Source organism: Otolemur garnettii, unplaced genomic scaffold (genome assembly GCF_000181295.1).
Source record: "Otolemur garnettii isolate 467f Iridium unplaced genomic scaffold, OtoGar3 scaffold00076, whole genome shotgun sequence".
NCBI lineage: Eukaryota > Metazoa > Chordata > Mammalia > Primates > Galagidae > Otolemur > Otolemur garnettii.
Window position 1 is genome coordinate 3,965,565 of NW_003852471.1, and position 18,450 is coordinate 3,984,014.

The 18,450-nt window shown below is 43.3% G+C and overlaps 1 protein-coding gene across 5 annotated transcripts in view; it reads left to right on the plus strand.

Moving 5' to 3' along the window:
- KCNAB1 (potassium voltage-gated channel subfamily A member regulatory beta subunit 1) overlaps positions 1–18,450 on the plus strand; it is a 385,822-nt gene that overhangs the window by 306,734 nt on the left and 60,638 nt on the right. For all 5 annotated transcript variants that reach the window (XM_003794131.3, XM_003794133.3, XM_003794130.3 and 2 more), the window contains exons 4-7: positions 394–473; positions 2,966–3,010; positions 7,122–7,166; positions 9,269–9,312. In XM_003794131.3, coding sequence (XP_003794179.1) covers positions 394–473; positions 2,966–3,010; positions 7,122–7,166; positions 9,269–9,312 — 214 coding nt within the window. The remainder of the gene's footprint in view (positions 1–393; positions 474–2,965; positions 3,011–7,121; positions 7,167–9,268; positions 9,313–18,450) is intronic.

An 18,450-nucleotide genomic window follows, 5' to 3' on the forward strand; every position in this document is an offset into this window, starting at 1 on the left:
GTCACCCAGCTGCCAAAACCTATTGGCTTGGAGAAAGGAGTTGAGGAATGGAGGCACCAGTGACACAGATGACCCTCTTTGTCAGAGATTATAATGCCACAGACAGTGCTGTCAAACCAGTCTTCCCAGCAGAGTAAGAGACACAGATCTACCAGTCACGGCTCTGAGGCAGACTTGATCCCAGCCTTGACGGCAATCCCTGAGTGCCCGCTGTGGCTGAGGACGAGCACGCTTCTGCCCTACTTTCTCTCTCTCTCTTCACTACAACTGAGGAAAACCAGGAGTGGTTAGTGACAATTCCCGTGCTCTTAGAAACCAGTAGAGGATTCAAAGTTGCTCCCCAGGGTTGGAAAGCGTCTGGCCTTTCTGACTGGCCTTCTCACCCCCTTGCAGGTCGCGGAGCGGCTGATGACAATCGCCTATGAAAGTGGCGTCAATCTCTTTGACACTGCTGAGGTCTACGCTGCTGGAAAGTAAGTCAGGACCTGCTTGTGTCACTCAGGTGGCATCTGTGAAACCAAGAGAGTCTTTCCAGCCATATCTGACATGTTGAGAGGGTCTGCTGTCCCCCACGTGGGGGAGGCACTGCTGTGCTCCCTCCATCCCTCCCTCAGCCACCATCACTGGAGCTGGGGACACTAACCATCTCTGGCTTTCCCTTGTGACCCAAACCTTTCTTCCTCTGGTCCCTGCATAAAAAATGGACTGGAGGCGGCCAGGTGTGGTGGCTCATGCCTGTAATCCCAGCACTCTGGGAGACTGAGATAGGTGGATTGCCTAAGCTTACTGGTTCAAGATGAGCCTGAATAAGAGCAAGACCTTGTCTCTAAAAATAGCCGGACGTTGTGGTGGGTAGCTGTAGTCCCAGCTACTTGGGAAGCTGAGGCAAAAGAATTGCTTGAACCCAAGAGTTTGAGGTTGCTGTGAACTATGACACCACAGCACTCTACTGAGGGTGACAAAGTGGGACTCTGTCTCAAAAAAGAAATGGACTAGAGGGAGGTGGCACCAGAGAGCAAAGGCTGTGGTGTACTTGAGGGACTGGGGAGGCTGGTGCCAGAGAGGCAGCTGTGGACATGGAGAAGTGTTAGTTGAACATTCGAGTGACTAAATGAATGAACAGATTGCAAGATGGTGTTTGCAAGCTAGTCTTGCTCTATCACCACCACAACAATTAGTTCCTCGGCCTCCTCCACTGGGGCGTACTCCCTCTGGGGGAGCAGGGACTGCTTTTCCTGTTTGCTATCCTGTCCCCATACTTGCATGACAGGAAGATCAGACATCAAAGCAGGGATCCCCAGAGATGACAAGAAATCCAACACTCTTTATAAGAGGATATTTTTGAGCCCATTCTGGGGGTGGAGAGGGCTGCGGAGGGTCTTCACTTCTTTTGCATGAGACACATCCACATGCAGCCCTTCTCTTGGACCCATAGGCCAGACCCCAAGGTCCATGCCATCCTGATCCCGGCATAATGAGCACATTCCGGAATAAGTCTGGGGCTCCCTGGCCTCCGACTGTGAACATGAACGTCCACTCCCAGAATCAGAGAAACTAAATAGCTGCCCAGGAAACTAAACTGTCTGCCAGGACCGTGGAGCAGTCACCTCCACATGCCACGGAGCGGAACGTGGCTGCCTTCCCCTCCTTCCAGGTGAGGGCTGCAGTCAGACCACCAGCCTCGGTAAATCAGCTTGATCTAACACACCTGGCCAAAATGCATTTTCCTTGTGGGGTTCCTGAGTTTCAAGAACAGGTCTATGTCTAAGAACAATCGAGGAGGTTCCAAGCCCACATCTCAGAGGCTTCCTATTGAATCCAAGGAGAGAAAGTAAAAGCCTTAGAGCCCACCTCCTCCTCTCCCCTGCCTACCTCTTCCTCTTCCCTGCCTGCTGCCAAAACAGGCTAAGGCAGAGAAAAGGAGGAGTAGCAGGCCTGTCGGAGCTGTTGGCAAGCTCTGCATTCCTGCTGCGAAGGATCACTAGGGCGCTTAATGACTGCTGGATTGTCAGGGTGTAGTTCATATGTTCCTGTGGTGAAAGGCCGGGGAGACAGACAGGGAGAAGTGACAAGGGCATCAGTGTGGCCCCCAGTGCCTGTCTGCTCGGGGTGAACTCCACAGCCCCCCCATGTCACAGCTTGTGGCAGGGTGTGCACTCTAACACAGAGAGAACTTGCAGGTAAGACTTGAAACCGCACATGGTAACTCCCACCTCCAGCGCCCTCATGGACAGAGGCGCAGCTTGCAGCCTCTGGGAGGCCAGTGCTTCTCACAACTGAGAGGGGCATAGAAGAATGTTTTTGTTTCCTCATTCTTGGGTCCCAGCTGGAGCAGGGGAAGGGGAGAGGACAGTGGACTCTTCAGTACACGCCCCTCCATGACCCGGCCCACTTCCTTACATCTCCTTCTATCTTGCCCCTATGACAAAGTTTGTCACTGGGACCCAGGACCTTGCTAGTGGATCACTGCTTCTGCAGCCCTGGCCTTTGGAACTTCTAAATCCTCACATGGGATCTTAGTTTATCCTGCAGGATCACCTAGGAGTCAATATTTCCTGTTTAAACAGTGTGAGGGCTGGGGGTCCTCCCTGTCATGACTAAATCGCTCCACAGCAAGGAGAAGGAACACCTGGAGTCCCATTAAACGTCGCCTAGCAGGATATTTATATACGGGATAGAGGTTCAGAAATGCCACGCTGCCAGATGACTCTGCTGTTTCTTAGCGGCAGGCTGCAGTGGTCTCCTGCCAGCATGGCAGGGCTTGGCAGGTACTTCTGAAACACTCCAGAGCAGGATTCTGCAGGCACAAGCAGAAACAGCAGAAACTCTGTGCCTAGCTGAGAGTGGCTTCTATTTTCAGGATGTGTAGACGCCAAGAGTTCAAGCAAGGAAGGGCTCTGGGGTGGGGGTGACTCTTGCTTCGCCAGGGCACTGTCTCCTAAGATGTTGTCTGTTTCCTCCACAGGGCCGAAGTGATTCTGGGCAGCATCATTAAGAAGAAGGGCTGGAGGTACTGCATTTATCCTGTTTGTGTGTCTTGTAGAAGACTTACGGTTTGCACCAGAGAAAGGAACATAAAATCTCATGACACCTGACCAAAAGACTTAAAATAAAAAAGGCAATTCCTAGTAAAAAAACAAAAAAGACTTACAGTGGCTTGGAAATAAATGCCAGCTAGTTCATTACTTATACTGCAAAAATCATGGACTAGTCACTGATCACAATGAATGACGACGGGGCTGAGCAGTGAGGGAAATCATGAGATATTTGTGCATAAAAGAAAGTGACATTGTCATGGCTTCTGGCTGCTGTTCATGGTAATCTCGTGAAGGAAGTGAGCTGACATGAAGCTGATTATCTATATGCCTGTATTTATGTTTTATATTCCTTTTATTAGTAGCTCTGGACACAAAGAAGTAATGAACCAAAACACCCTTGGGGTAAATGGACCAAAGCTTTCTTCTCTGGGCACATAGTCAGCGCCCCTCGTGTGTGCTCAGGGGCCCTGTAATCTGGGTATTCGGGAAAGTGCTTTGTCTGCAATCCTTGAGAGGTCCCTCCCTGAAACACAGGGGCTGTGCTTATACATCTCATCCCCTCGCCATCCGTAGCCAAAGCCAGTGGTCATAAGGCAGCCCCAATTTCTGCTGTGGGGTAGAGGCGATCCCCTGCCTCTCACCGGGATGTCAGACACACAGCCCCTTCCTCCCAGCACAAGCAGTGTTAGGCCAAGCCCAGCAAAGACCACCAGGCCCGCTCGGGGTCCTCCCCTGCTCTGCCACAATATGTGCTGATTGCCACACAAGTGACAGTGCTATAGTGTCGGGGAAGGTGACCATGCAAAGAGCTTTGTACTCAGGCAGGATACTCAGTGTGTATTTTCTAAAACTTACTCTAGGAAACATGGAGATTCTCACAGAGCAGAGATCAAGAGCAGTTTATCAGGCTTTCACATACGTAATTTAAACTCCCCGCAAAAGGTGAAATGAGGGAGCTCCATATACGCTCAGCGCGGCCTATTCCTCGCTCTGAGATCAGCTTCTGGTAGGAATAGAGGGCTGTGTGGAAATGGAAAACCAGATATTTATGGAGCGATGAGCAAATAAAGTTTGGTGACCTACATTCTCTTTCTCCCTTCTCCTCCCCCACCCAGGGAACTGTAAGGATGGTAATAGAAAACCACCTTCCACCTTACATATGGGGAAGGATTCATGTTCCCACCCAGTTCTCCACCTTGCCTGAGTTACTTTCCCACTCAGAATGTTGGCAAATCCATCCCCGCCTAAAGAGGGGCTGTTTCAGCTTCCTAGAGCCACCGCCACAAAGTACCGCAAACTGGGTGGCTTGGAACAGAGGGTTATCCTTCACCAGGCCCCGTGGCTCACATCTATAATCCTAGCACTCTGGGAGGCTGAGTAGGGAGGATCACTTGAGGTCAGGCATTCAAGCCAGCCTGGGAAAGAGTGAGACCTCATCTCTACTAAAAATAGGAAAATAATTAGCCAGGTGTGTGGCATGTACCTGTAGCCCCAGCTACTCGGGAGGCTGAGGCAGGAGGATCACTTGAGCCCAGGAGTCCGAGGTTGCAGTATGCTAGGCTCATGCCATGGTCCTCAGAGGACGACAGAGAATGTCTCAAAAAAAGAAAAAGAACAAGGAGAAGGAGTGGGAGGAGGAGGAGGAAAGGAGAATAAATAAGAAAGTATTCTTGCAAAGTTCTAGAGGCTATAAGTCCAAGGTGTTGGCAGAGCCATGCTCCCTCTAAACTTCCAGGTACAATTCTTCCTTGCTTCTTCCCACTTCTGCTGGTTGCCAGTGACCCTTGAGACTTCTCAGCTTGTGACTGCAGCCCTGCAGCCCTGCCTCTGCCTTCTCCTGGTCTCCCCCACCCCCCATGTGCTGTGCATCTTCTGTGCAAGACCCACCCCCCCACCAATGTGACCTCATCTTTGCTAATTACATCTGCAAGAGCCTCACATTCTGAGGGGCTGGAGCTTAGGACTTTAACACAGGAGGAGGGAGGGAGGGAGACACAATTCAACCCCTACAGAGAGTCCCCTAAAAGTCCAGTCGGTCTGCAGCAAGGGGTAGGCCTCCAGAGCACCCCCGAGGGGTCAGGGTAGCACTGGTGCAGCAGCTGTAGGCCCCTCAGCACCCAGAGAATATCACATCACCACTCCCCACAACTGCAGAGTCTATCAATACACCACCAACTGCCGTCCAGTCTTGCAAATAAGAGCTCGAGCTGCCACCATACTGTAGAATGTTCCCATCAGCTCACAGTTCCCCCATGAGACTGGTGGAGAGATAGGCCACGTAACTGTAGCACTGAGCCTATAAAAGCTGTTTCAGCGTGGACCCTTGGCTGCTAGTCCTGGGGCCACCAGTTGCTACCTGTGCTGTCCAGGGTAAGCGACTTCTCTTCTGTGATTCTCAATGTCCCCACCTATGAAATGGACAGCATAACTGCTCATGGAGTGCCGTGCTGATAAATCAAGATAAAGTGTGCAAAAGTGTTTTGAAGGCTGTTCTGTGTCACTGTGAAATACATTGTCATCCTCCGCCCACTCAGAAGTCTTGCTCTGAGAGTCTCTGTGGGAGGCAGGGATGATTTTCCCAGCTGCCGTCTGCCCTTGCTTTTGGCACATGAATGTTACTGTGCTCACCCATGTAGGCCAAACATCTTACAGGGAGCCCAGCTTTGGAAACCCAAGTGCATGGTGGCATTTGGGTAGCATGTGCAGCTTTGGCAGGACCAACTGCTCCGAATGATCAAAAGGGCTGCGTTCTTTTTTAAATAATGTTCTATCTAGCTTTCCACTGAAGGTTGAAAGTATTTGCTGAAGGAGGACTGGCTCCCCTGTGGCAGATTGCTGTTATAAACGTATCATGAGGTTGATGTATTAACCTGGAAAGTACATCAGCCCATTTGCAGTGTGTAATCTCCAGGTACATATGCCTGTAGACCTTCCATTACACTGAGTCAAATTACTTCTCGGGGAATTAACTTCAGCAGGATGGGGTTGCTGACATTTTCAACAATTTTTTGTTGCTGTTGTTGCAGCCAAGTTGTCAGCATTGTCACCATCGTTCCCCATTGGCTATCGTTACTCATGCCCGGCTGTTGTACCTGAGAGCCCCACGGCGTCGAGTCTACCGCTGATGGAATTATAAATGCCTTATTTCAAATACTCCTGAAGATTGAACTCAACCTTTGAATCGCAGATAATTTGTTATTTTTTTCCCAGACCAGTTCAATCGAATTACACACCTAGGGAAACTAAATTGCACTGAAGCCTGCCTCCTGATATGCCTGGAGTTCTCAAGACGTGTTTCTTATTCCATGATCATAATGCTACAGTTTCATTGCCCATAAGTTTGCTGACAAGATTCTGCCATTTCAATCCCTTAGAAGTCAAATGGTAGAAGCTCAAGTTAAGGACTTCGGGGCTGTTTTCCCAAATCAATGTTTCCATTTAAGGAGATGCTCAAAAGAAATGTTTCTCTTATTCATTCCGAATCTGTATTGACTAATATAATTTCCTTCATCATTCATATTTCTATGGAGGCAGTTCCTACCTGCAAATGTAATGGTTAAAGTGGATAATAACTCAGACCCTCAGGGGCCACTGTCCTTGGCAGAGAGAGGACTTCCTTCCAGGAAAAGTTTACATGCAAGTCAGCATCAGGCCTGACATCACATAAGCTTTCACTGTGTTTATTCTCTTGAGCTACTAAAATAATCCAGCCTTTGAGCCCTTTCACTTTATCCCCATTTGCCATTTCTGACCCTCCACACTCACCCCCCGCCCCCCCTGTTCACCTCCACCTTGACCACTGTCCAGGGCTGGCTGTCACTGTCCTTTTGATCCTCCACCCACCCCAGGCAAACATCATCTCCCTTCAACTTCTGTCACTAGGATCTGACTTTCAGTCCCATTCACTAGCTTCCCTATGTCCTTCCATTTCAGTGACATGAATTAACAATGTATCACTTTACCAATTTTTTAAAATGTGGGCTACAACAACAAATTCTCTCTGGTGCTATGATAATAAATGACTCAATACAATAACCTGCAATGCATTTATTCTTTCTCTGTATTTGTCTGTTTGATATACAGGAGGTCCAGCCTGGTCATAACAACCAAACTCTACTGGGGTGGAAAGTAAGTTAAATATCTTTTATTTTTCCTCCAAAATAGGAAACAGCCAGTAGTTTCTGCTTTTATGCTTTAAGGCATCTATTTTATATCTAGCCTACTAAAGTTAATTGGCTTAGAGAGAGGGATTTTTTTTTTCTTATGCTAAGGAAATAGCAATTAGCCTATGATTCAATTTTAGCAAGATACTTTGAAAAAAATTTAGTGCGAAGCATGTGGTCACTTGTTACTAAGCGATTCATGGAGACTTTTCAAATACCAGCCTCATACTTAGAACCATTTCCAAAATAGAGTTCAAACTTCAGGAAAGGAAAATAAGCACAAAGCATCCCAGAAGAAAAGCAACTCAAATCTGCCAACATCCAGAGACTTCTTCAGAATGCAAAGATAAAATTATCTTGTCTGGCTCCTTGTACGAGTCTCTGATCATCTCTGTGGAGGGCTCAGAAAGTGCTGATCAAAAGGACCATCTCATTGGAGAATAGCACGGAGCTACCTACATCACTCCCTGTCAAGCCAGATGAAAGAGAGGTGTTCACTGTGCTGCGGGATGCAGGACCAATTTCAGAGGACAAGTTGGCTTCTGCTGGGCCTGCTGGCGTTTGAACTGGTACTTACATTATTCAGCAAGCCTTAGAAGGCCGGCCTCCTTGACAAGTATGTAAGGAAGCAGCGAGCTCTTTCACAGACTGGAGAATCTGTTGGCACTGTTCTTTTCCATCTTTGAGAAATGGAAATCTCAAAGAATGCTGGAGTCTTAACAAAAAACAAAAACAAACAAAACCTTATTTACCTCCTCTTCATTAATAAGAAAGAGACTTTGAAAAATTGGAGGTAGAAGTCAAACCTTCTTTTAGAAGCTTCTGATGAAAACACTCATGTGTATACGGACACATACAGAGACACACACTTAATATTTTGTTGTTTTTGAACATGTTTATGATGATACGAAGACAGAAGATGGAATTTGGATCTTTACTCCTATTCTAACTCATACAAAAATAAAGCAACATGGTGCCTATGAGAAATGGGGATTTCCATTATCTGTGTTTTGATTCACAGAGCCATTGCTGGCCAATGGTACACAAAATTTTGCCTATAGTTTAGAAAGGAGCAGGACAGAAGACCATCTATAAGAAACTTTATGTAGTATATTACTACCACATATGTGTCTGTGATATTATCTAACATACTGACAAAATATACAGAAAAGAAATACGTTCACAAGGTGAAAGATAAACTACTGTATTTTTCAAAGAAGCAGCCAAACGTATTTATTTATTTTTTTAGAGCATCGTTTTTATTTATTTTATTTTATTTTTTGCAGTTTTTGGCTGGGGCTGGGTTTGAACCCACCACCTCCAGCATATGGGGTCAGCGCTCTACTCCTTTGAGCCACAGGCTCTGCCCTCCAAAAGTATTTATATTGAAGAAACATTTTATTGATACTGTAAGATTCAAGGAACCTATTTCTCTCTCATTTGCCCCAACGTGAAATTGCCTGAGAAGACAAAAGTCCTTACGAGTAAGGGTGTGTCTTCTCAGGATACTGATTTAAGGAAGACTTGGTTCATCACATTTTGAAGGAAAATAGTTGTTAATGTTTCTTAGAAGTCTAAAGGAACTTCCAAATGTGCGTCTTTTCTCAGAAAAGCTCCTGATAGCCCAGCCTGGCAATCTTACAAAAAACTCACACACCTGTGTCAAAACTTTTTTTTTTTGCTTTAGACTGAGAACAAGGTGAGAAGGTCAAACCATGTCTCAAATTATATACAGACAAGGTGTGTATGGCTGAGCTGTTGCTACCTTGAGCTGGTGCTGAGCACTATGACTGGTGCGGTGACAGTGACAGTCATAGCTAATTCATCTCCTGGAGTCTCCAAAGAAAAACTTCATCTCCTGGGATCTCCAAAGAAAAAGGACTTTCGGTGGTGCTCCCTGGCCTTCTCTCCTTAGCCTCCTGTGGTGCAGAATTTGCTAAGAACAGGGTATAAAATGAGCATCTCATTCTAAGTCAGAATGATTGTTCTTGTGCTCTTCTGAAACAGAAGTTTAAAAAAACAAAAGCACTCCCCCACTCAAAGTCATTCTCTTCTTTTTCTTGGCAGAGCGGAAACAGAAAGAGGACTATCAAGGAAGCATATCATTGAAGGTGGGTTCAGCTTCTTTAATTTTATTTTTGTTTGGGGGCTGCTGGTTCAAGTAAAGTATCAACAAAATCTTTTCAAAACACATTAGAAGGAAAAACATGCTATTTGGAAAAAACCACAATCATCCAAGTTTGTTTCTGAGGCTAAATGTGTAGGGAACTCAGAGATGGAGAGGGCAGAATGGGACCTCAAAAGAAATAGTCTGGATGGCTTAGGCCTCTTCTCATTTACAGCTACTACTAATATTATGAAACGCTTCCATAAGACTTTTTAAAAAGCTTTATTGAGAGACGAGGTATGGACCATAAAAGCTCACCCATTTAAAAAGTTCAATTCATTGGTTCTGAGTCTAATTACAGACTTGTTCAGCCATCACTGTAATCGAATGTTCAACCTTTTTTGTTTTCCCATGAAGAACTTTGTACCCACTAGAAGTCACTTTTCATACCTTTCTTGAGTCGTCCCATAGCTCCAAGCAACCACAGATGTACTTTTTGTCTCTACAGATTTCTGGACATTCATATACATGAAATCCTATGTGATATTTCGCGACCAGCTTCTTTCACTTAGCATGATGCTCAGTGATGTTACATCAGTCCTTTATTCCTTTTTTTGCCAGGTTAATATTCCACTTTATGAAATACCAGCACATTTTATCTATCTGTATATTAGTTACTGTGTATTTGCTTTGTTTTCAGTGCTTGGCTGTTACGAATAATGCTGCTATGAATATTTGTGTCCAAGTTCTTCCATGGACATATTTTGAGAACACCCCATGTTTTTTGAAATGTATATACATATGCATAGAAAAAAACACTTGTAGAAAATTTCCAATGAGTAAGATTCCCAGCGCCATTACTTTTGCAATGGTATTCAAAACTTTGTATAGGTGAGAAATAAACAGGAAATAAAATAGTCTACAAGAATTATGGAATGGAATCCTACTACCTGCATCATGAGGGTTGTAAGAATTCTGAGTAATGTTTATTTATTTCTTGCTTGTCTTTATACATGTTTCATGGATATAACTTTTTCAATGAAGGAAAACTGTTAAAAGGGGCTTTACTAGTTTGCAAAGTTCAGGCGCTTCCTGACTTACGATGGGATAATGTCTCAATAAACTCATCTTCAATTGAAACGATTATAAATCAAAAATGCATTTGGGACACCTACCCCACCAGATAGTCTAGCGGAGCCTACCTTGAACACGCTTAAAACACCTGTGCCTACAGTTGCGCAAAATCATCTAACACAAATCCTATCTTACAATACAGTGTCGCCTATCACGTGTAATTTCTTCAACACCATTCTGAAGGTGAAAAAGAAAATGCTTCTATGGGCACTTAAAATAGAGTTTACACTGAATATACGTTGCTTTCACACTATTATAAAATTGAAAAATCATAAGTCAAATTATCACCAGCCATGCACTATCTATGCATATTTCACAAAAATCCAGGATTTTTGTAACTTTCGATTTATGATTACTTATTAAGATAGGTGAGTCTCTCCTTTTTAAAACAGAATTTCATTTATAAAATGCTAACATCACCAAAATCATAAAATGTACTCGCAGCACTTCAAAAATAAAAATATCTCTGCTCAGCACTAGACTCTTAAGAAAACAAAATTAAATGCATAAACAAAAATAAATAAGCTGGCTGCTGTGCGCTGGCCCCACATACCAGGGGTGGCGACTCTGAACCTTGCCTGAGCCTGATTAACAAAAGAAAAGAAAAGAAAAGAACAAGAAAGAAAGCAAATAAATAAGGAAGTAACGTCCTCCTTTTGTTCATCTAATCTCACTTCCTCCCACCCTTCACAGTTTGATTTCCTGACACACATCCCTCCCACCTTGTGCCTCCAATCCCTATCTTATTTATCTATCCATCCATCTGAATACTCACTTATGCTCAATATACTCCTATAATAGTCTGAAAGTTTTTTTAAAAAATGAAAAAAACAAAATGCTTAGAACAGTGGAAAAAATGACAACGTATGTATTAAATCAATAGAAGCAGGCTAGAAATATTAGCCCAAACCTTGATTTTTTTTTCTTGATTAAAATACATTTTCCATACAGACTTTATTTATGGATTATTTTTAGTTTCTGGCACTATAAAGAATTACAACAGTGATGGGTAGTTATGTAAATAGGATAGATTCTGGAAGTGGCATTGTTAGGTTAAAGAATTTTACATATTTAACTCAACATTATTTTCTACAAAGAATATACAAATCTGTTAGAAGAACTGGTATTATTAGTGAGTCTGAGGCTCTTTTAATAACTTGTGTGTGTTTTTTTTTAAATGGGAATTAACTCTTCATGTTCTTGGATTTTTTTCCTTCTGAGTTGTCTCGGACATAATAATTTGCAGCAGTCTCTGTATATTAGCAACATTCTACCTTGGTTGACTGTCTGTGTTGCAACTATCTCTCCCAGATGTCATTTCATTATAAACATTTTGCTCTCCATGAGCCTAACCTGAAAGATGATGTTCAAGAATATTTATTCCACGTTGACAGTTGAAGATCTTTATTCATCTATAAACAGGATTCCTCTGAAATACCTTAAACTTGCGATAGAAAAACAATAATTCCACTATTCAATCACAGCCATTTCATTTAAAGTGGAGAATTTTGAAGCCAGATCTCAGAATATATATAAAATGCACAAACAGTACATTTCTATGTGTGCACAGTAGTAATTATATCATTCCACTGTTTTCGAAGTCCTTGTATGAGTTTGGTATTTTTCACTAACTGATTTTTAATATATTTATAAGTAAATGAGCTTTGCAGTCAGACAGATCTTTGTTCAAGCTCCAGCTCTGTCGTTTATGAACTGAGTGACTTTGTACAAGTTCCTTAAAATAGTTAACCTCTGCCTTGTTAACTCTAGAATAGACCATAAATTATATAATTCACATTGAGCACAGGGTCCATCACATAATAAGCACTTAATGAACATTATTATTGCTATTGTTTTCATCATCCTCATCCTCATTGTTCTTATAAGACAACTGTTAGTCTTCATTCTATGGCGAGGACACTTTTTACTAAGTAAGTAAGTGACATTCTGAGGCCACCATAACACCATCCAGCCCTAGAGAAAGCTTCCGAATTCTCACCCAAACGGAATCCCTTCTCCAGTCCTACTGTCCCACTGGGCACTGTAAAGCCAAGCCGAACCTGCATCTCTCTCATACTGTTAACCATTCCTGCATAGCCTTCGCCCCGATGCCTGGGCTCCTCTACCACAGAGCTGGTCAGGGACAGCCTAAGTTGGCTTAGAGCAAGTACCAAGGTGAATGAAGAGCACAGCAGCATGCTACCTGAAATGTTCCTTTTATAATTTCCTTTGTTTTTCTAATCTAACTGATTAGAAAAGAGAGATTCAGAAAACAACAATCAACAATCAAAGAGAAGAAGGAGAGAGTCTGCTATTACAGTCTTTCCTGAATCTCCATTGCTTTGGTATTTACCAGTGCGTGCATAATTTTAGAATTCTCTCTTTTTTAAATCAGCTTTCTTCGGCCTTCATACAACATAATAGAAATACCTTAAATTCCCTCTCCCTTCAAAGAAGTTAGGACTTCTCTTAGGAACTAATCTCTGAGGATGAATAAACCAGTTCAGCTGAAATTCAAGCTGACCCAGATTCAAACTTCAACACAAAAATTTCAAACTTTTGAGACTGAAGAATTGGGGATAATTTATTATTGTGGCATCATTCTTGGTGTTAGTTTGCAGTCCATCCATGGTTTTAGCAAAACGTAAAGCCTTGTGAGTACAAAAGAATCAGCTCAGAGGATATTTCTAAGCAGGCTGAAAGTGGAATGAATTTGGCAGAAAAGGAAGGACGTGAGATGAGATTCAAAATAAGTTTTAGAGAGGTTTACAAACCACTGTCCTTCGGTTTCATGAAGATTCAGTCTGTGATGAAGGCACCTTATTCAATGTTGGAGATTCATACCCACGTTAAATTGGAGAAGCCCTGGTGGAGGGAAGGCAGAAGTCCACACCCATGGAGCATTCAGGCTACTTGAGTGCTAGATGTCTTCAGCTCCTTGAGTTACCTTAAAGGCTGAAAAAAGAGCTTGCCTTCTGCCTAATGTTACGTTTTTTTCTTTTTTAAATTCTTATGAAAAGCCCTTCCAATAAACCTAAAGTTCTAGACTTAGATCCAGTTAGGGCCACTGCTTTCCTTAGATTCACAAAAAGGGAAAAGAAAATCCTCTAATCTATTTATTATGCTCCTATAGAATGCCCTGGTCCTCTCAGCCTGTAAAATTCAATTTATTCATTTAGCCATTCCTCAAACATTCATTAAGCCCCAATTTGAGCCGATGTGAGAATTTACCAGATCAAATTCCTTTACCGCCTCCTGTAAAGAAATAGCACTAGTTTGGTAAGTTACATTGCGCGTAAGAATGAGTGAATCATCGGTGCGCTTACACGGTGACAAGCTGCGTCTATGTCTACAGTCGCCTTGCAGGGGAACAAGTCTTGTCACCTGATGCAAAACACAAATTCACAGTCATTGTTTTAGGAGTGGGAAAGAAAAACGATCTGAGAAAGCGCTGCTTGAAATTTTTTAATCAATTACAAATGTTAGAACCTACTCGTCTGAACTTTAGAAGACAAAGATAATTTATGATTTTTCAACTAAAGAATCCACGTCTGAACAAACGGCTGCACCCAGGATTCCTCCCCGTGTGCCGCGTTCATGTAAACTTCCCTCCCCTGCTCGGGCCATCACGTCTCACGGTGGGAGGTGCAGCAGCATACTGAATATGTTCTAATCCATCACATCCTTTTTAACACAAAGCAAATGTGACTTAAATTATGAATGAGAGGTCTGCTGAGAAGATACTAGAAATTACACAGGGAAACAGTGTACATTCTCTAAGGCAACATGATTTCTGCAAGCCAGATAGAAAGGAAATGCAGGTCAGGTTTGTAAAAGGTAATGGACACAGCAAATTTAAATAGGCACCTTGCGGAATCTCCGAGCTCCTGGTCTCCTTGTTCAGGTCCTGACCTTGTTCAGGACCACCCCCTCTCTACCTCTAACCAGGCCAATCTGCTTCTGTCTGGAATAAGCGTTATTTCCTTAAAAACTTCTGAAATAGGCTTAAGTGAATCCAGGTTAACCTTCTAAACAATGTGATTCCTGTTAAACTTTTTTAAGAACCTTAAAAAAAAAGTGGACTTAGGGCAGCACTTGTGGCTCAAAGGAGTAGGGTGCCGGCCCCATATGCTGGAGGTGGCGGGTTCAAACCCAGCCCCGGGCCAAAAACTGCAAAAAAAAAAAGATGGGCTTAGATTTCTTTTTACTGTAGTTACTTGAAAATGATTTTCTTAAGGTAATTTATTGCCCTGTGGGCTTCTGAGGAGTGACCAGTCAACTTCTAGATGTCCTGAAGGGCAGGGAGCATTTCCCCTTTTCTCTGGTATTCACCGTCCACAGACGCTGGGTTACTGATGAGGGACAGGTTAACGGCTAATGGCCTTTAACGAGGGCATTCGCTGAAGCACTCACCTCTGCAGGGTGTGAGTAGCTGCCCAGCTGCCCCTTGGGGGTCAAGGTTGATGCATTTTTACACGTCTAATTAAACTGAAAACAATATCTAGCTTCAAGCCACTGCTCAACAAACATGTGCTAAATAGAGATAGAACAGGACTACTTGTTTATTAGAGCTAAACACGAAATGGTTTTTAAGGAGACATTTGCTGAACATGACTTTGTATTGCTATGATTTACCTATTTCTACAAGATGAAAGCATCCACATAGAAAAAGGCAGAAATTCCTGATTTGGTTTGCAGTCACATGAAAGATCAAAGCAGGCATTCCTAATTGTATATAAAATCAGCACATTGTACCCCATAAAGCATCAATGTGTACATGATCTATGTCTTTATGACTTAATAAAAAATAAAAATAAGAAAAGAATAAACATACATTTATCCCTTAAAAGATAAATGTAATAAATTTGACAACATAAAAAAAAAGAAACACTTCTAAAATCATAAAACAAAAGCAGGAGGATCATCTAGCTCCATTTTGTCTTTGGACAGATGAGGAAACTGAGGCTCAAAGAGGCAAAGGGGTGCTGTAAGGTCATGCAAACCAGCCAGAATCAGCGACCTGGACCCCAAACCCTGTCCCTTACCTCCTCTGGGTACCAGCCTGGTCCACCCAGCTGCCGGGAGTGCCATGCGGGATGAGCCCTTCAGACTTGCCATGGCGCCCACCCCCTCCCACCCACCCCTTCCCCAACTTCCCCATCTTTGTTAACAGACCTCTTACTTCTCAGGTCAAAAATCTCAGCGTCCTCCCTGATTAGTCTGACTTCCACACCCTCTATATCCAGCACAACATTAAGTCTGATTATTTCTACTCATACACCATGTCCCAAATTTGCGCACTTCTTGCCAACTTTAGACTTGACGGGCTGCAGCACCCTCCTCACTGGGCTCTGTCCTTTCTTGCATTCTGCCTCCTTCAGGCCACTCTCAGCAGGAAAGGCCATCAGTTCAAAATGGAATCCATCATATTACTTCACCTGCTTAATCTAGTCCTCTTTACTCCCCTCCCCCAGCCCCAACAATGCTTTTAAATCTCCCATAGAAGCCAAAATTCATCCCATGGATTACAAGACTTTCTGTGGTGGAGATTTTTCAAAGTGAGGGGCTAGCATCTCTTAGGGGCACAATCCCTTTTCACTCTGCTTCAGGGTCAGAGTAGGGATCACTGGCCTGGTACACTTGAATTTCTGCCCAAATATCAAGTAAGAGTGCTTTCCAAATGAAGAATTGAGAGGTAAGGAATGACCAGATACGGTGAGACTGAACTTTGTACCAAGTCTATGTCATTTTTTTCCCTTCCTAAGGCAGGGTCTTACTCCATTGCCCAGGCTACAGTGAAATAGCATCACCATAGCTCACTGCAGACTCAAATTTCTGGGCTTAAGAAATCCTCCTGACTCAGCCTCCCAGGTAACTGGGACTAGACTGCAAGTGTGTACCACTACACCTAGGTAATTTTTGTATTTTTTTAGAGATGGGGTCTTGCTATGTTGACGGTGTTGATCTTGACCTCCTGGCCTCTACAGAGCCTCCTCCCTCAGCCTCCCAAAGTGCTAGGGATACAGGTGTGAGCTCCATATCATCATTTACGGGTACACGTTATGACTTTGAACAATAAATCTATACCAGTCAATGTTCTCAAAATACATTGAGAGCTCTGTGGGGATGAGAGCATCTTTAAGGCCCAGAGTCTGCGCATCTTTAAGGCCCAGAGTCTGGCTCAATTTCAGGATCAAGTTGGGACCCAGTGCATGCTAATGGTAAGTGGCTAAAGTCATGCACAGTTACAGTAGCACCCAGTTATTTAGGGTTGCATCCCCTAGTTACTTTCAGCCCACACGGAACTATTGGAAGAGACTCCATGGGAAGGGGAACGTCATCAAAAGAAATGACACCACTTGTCTCCAGTGCCAGGCATACAGTAAGGCCAGAACATTCAGTAAGTGCCTCCCTCCAAAACCAGAGAGTCTGGTGAAAACGTTGGATGTTTAGTCTTTGACTCTCTCCATCAGAAACTTTCCAGGTGTTAACGCCACAGTATAATCAACACATTACATTTCTGTAGACTATCTTACATGGTGCTCTCTGGAGCAACAGTTCTGGAAGTGGTAAATAGTGTCAGCCCCAATACAGATTAGAGAACTGAGTCACCAAAAAGGGCAAAGAACCCAGGTGGAGAGACAAGTCCGCAAGGGTGCAGATCGCTCGCCCTTGTCACCCTGGTGATACCCTATTATGTGTTTGCTTGCTGATTCTGTCTTTTCTTTACCTCCTCCCTACATAAGAATCGTTCCAGAAATTGGTTTATTTTTTAGGGTAACTTTCATTTCAAGCTGGTGATGTCACAGGCCTAAGAGTCTCGGCAGTTTTTAAGAGCAGGCGTCAGCCCTCATTATACCTGTCTGCGCTAATCCCCTCATCAGAGCTTTTAGCCAACTATCATCACAGCCAATCCTTTCTCCATGGATGGAAAATATTTCCGGAACTCTATTCAAGCACTCCATTTTCCTGTCAGAAAAGTAATTGTGGCTGGCTGATAAACCACTATGAAAAATCAAATTTAAATGAGCCAAATTTAAATTTATAAGAGCCTCATTAAACATGCAATTAATTTTATGCCTATAATAAAAAGAGGGAAAAAACTTCTCTGTTCTCCCTGAGGAATTAAACAGGCTGATAAGGAAATGCTGTGCTTTATGCAAATGAGGTACAATGATTCTCCAATACTGTCATCCTTTTGGTTGAAGAATATTATTTACAATACGTTCTATTTCAGGGAAGTATTAATTTAACTGAAATTAATTTTTTTCTGAGTACTTATGGGAAGGTGACCGTATAGAGCTCAACCATAGGCTGTTGGTTCCAGATTTCAGTTTAATTTCTCACTCTCCCCTTTACATGACCTCTTCAGTCTTTGTAGCTTCTGGTGTTTTTATCCCTTCCCCAAAGAATGGGGAATAATGGAAATAGTAGAGCTCAGCTAGACTTTATGTTCCTTGGATTTTGTTTCAGTTAATAAAATACTGGGCAAAGCCTTCATGTGCTAACCCCTCTACATTACCATTAAAACCAACGCATACATTGAGAGGGGGGTTAGGCAGGCATTTATTTCTGATGCGTGAGGTTGGACAATTAAGTTTGTGAGCTCATCCTAGAAAAAGTGCTTATATGCCTCATTGCTGAATATCATTATGGTCACCTTTGTAGTACTTCCCCTGGCCATCTGGTGACTGTAGCAGTAATATTCAGCAATAAGGAACACAGCACTTTGTCTAGGCTGAGTTCTCCAACTTCATTGTCAGACAACCACTCTGATGGCCATTCCAGAAAAAGAGTTTCAAAATTGCACTGAAGGGTGGACTAGGCACTGGCATCCGTGCACAGCTCCCCGAGGGGAGCACCTCAGAGGTGACCGTAGTGATATTCGGCCATAAGGGATGTTGCACTTGTTCTCATACCATTTGAAGGGGTCTGATATGCAATGAATGAATCTCCAGCCCACGATAGCCCATTAGACATTTGAAAGATAAATATTCATTTGCATTCC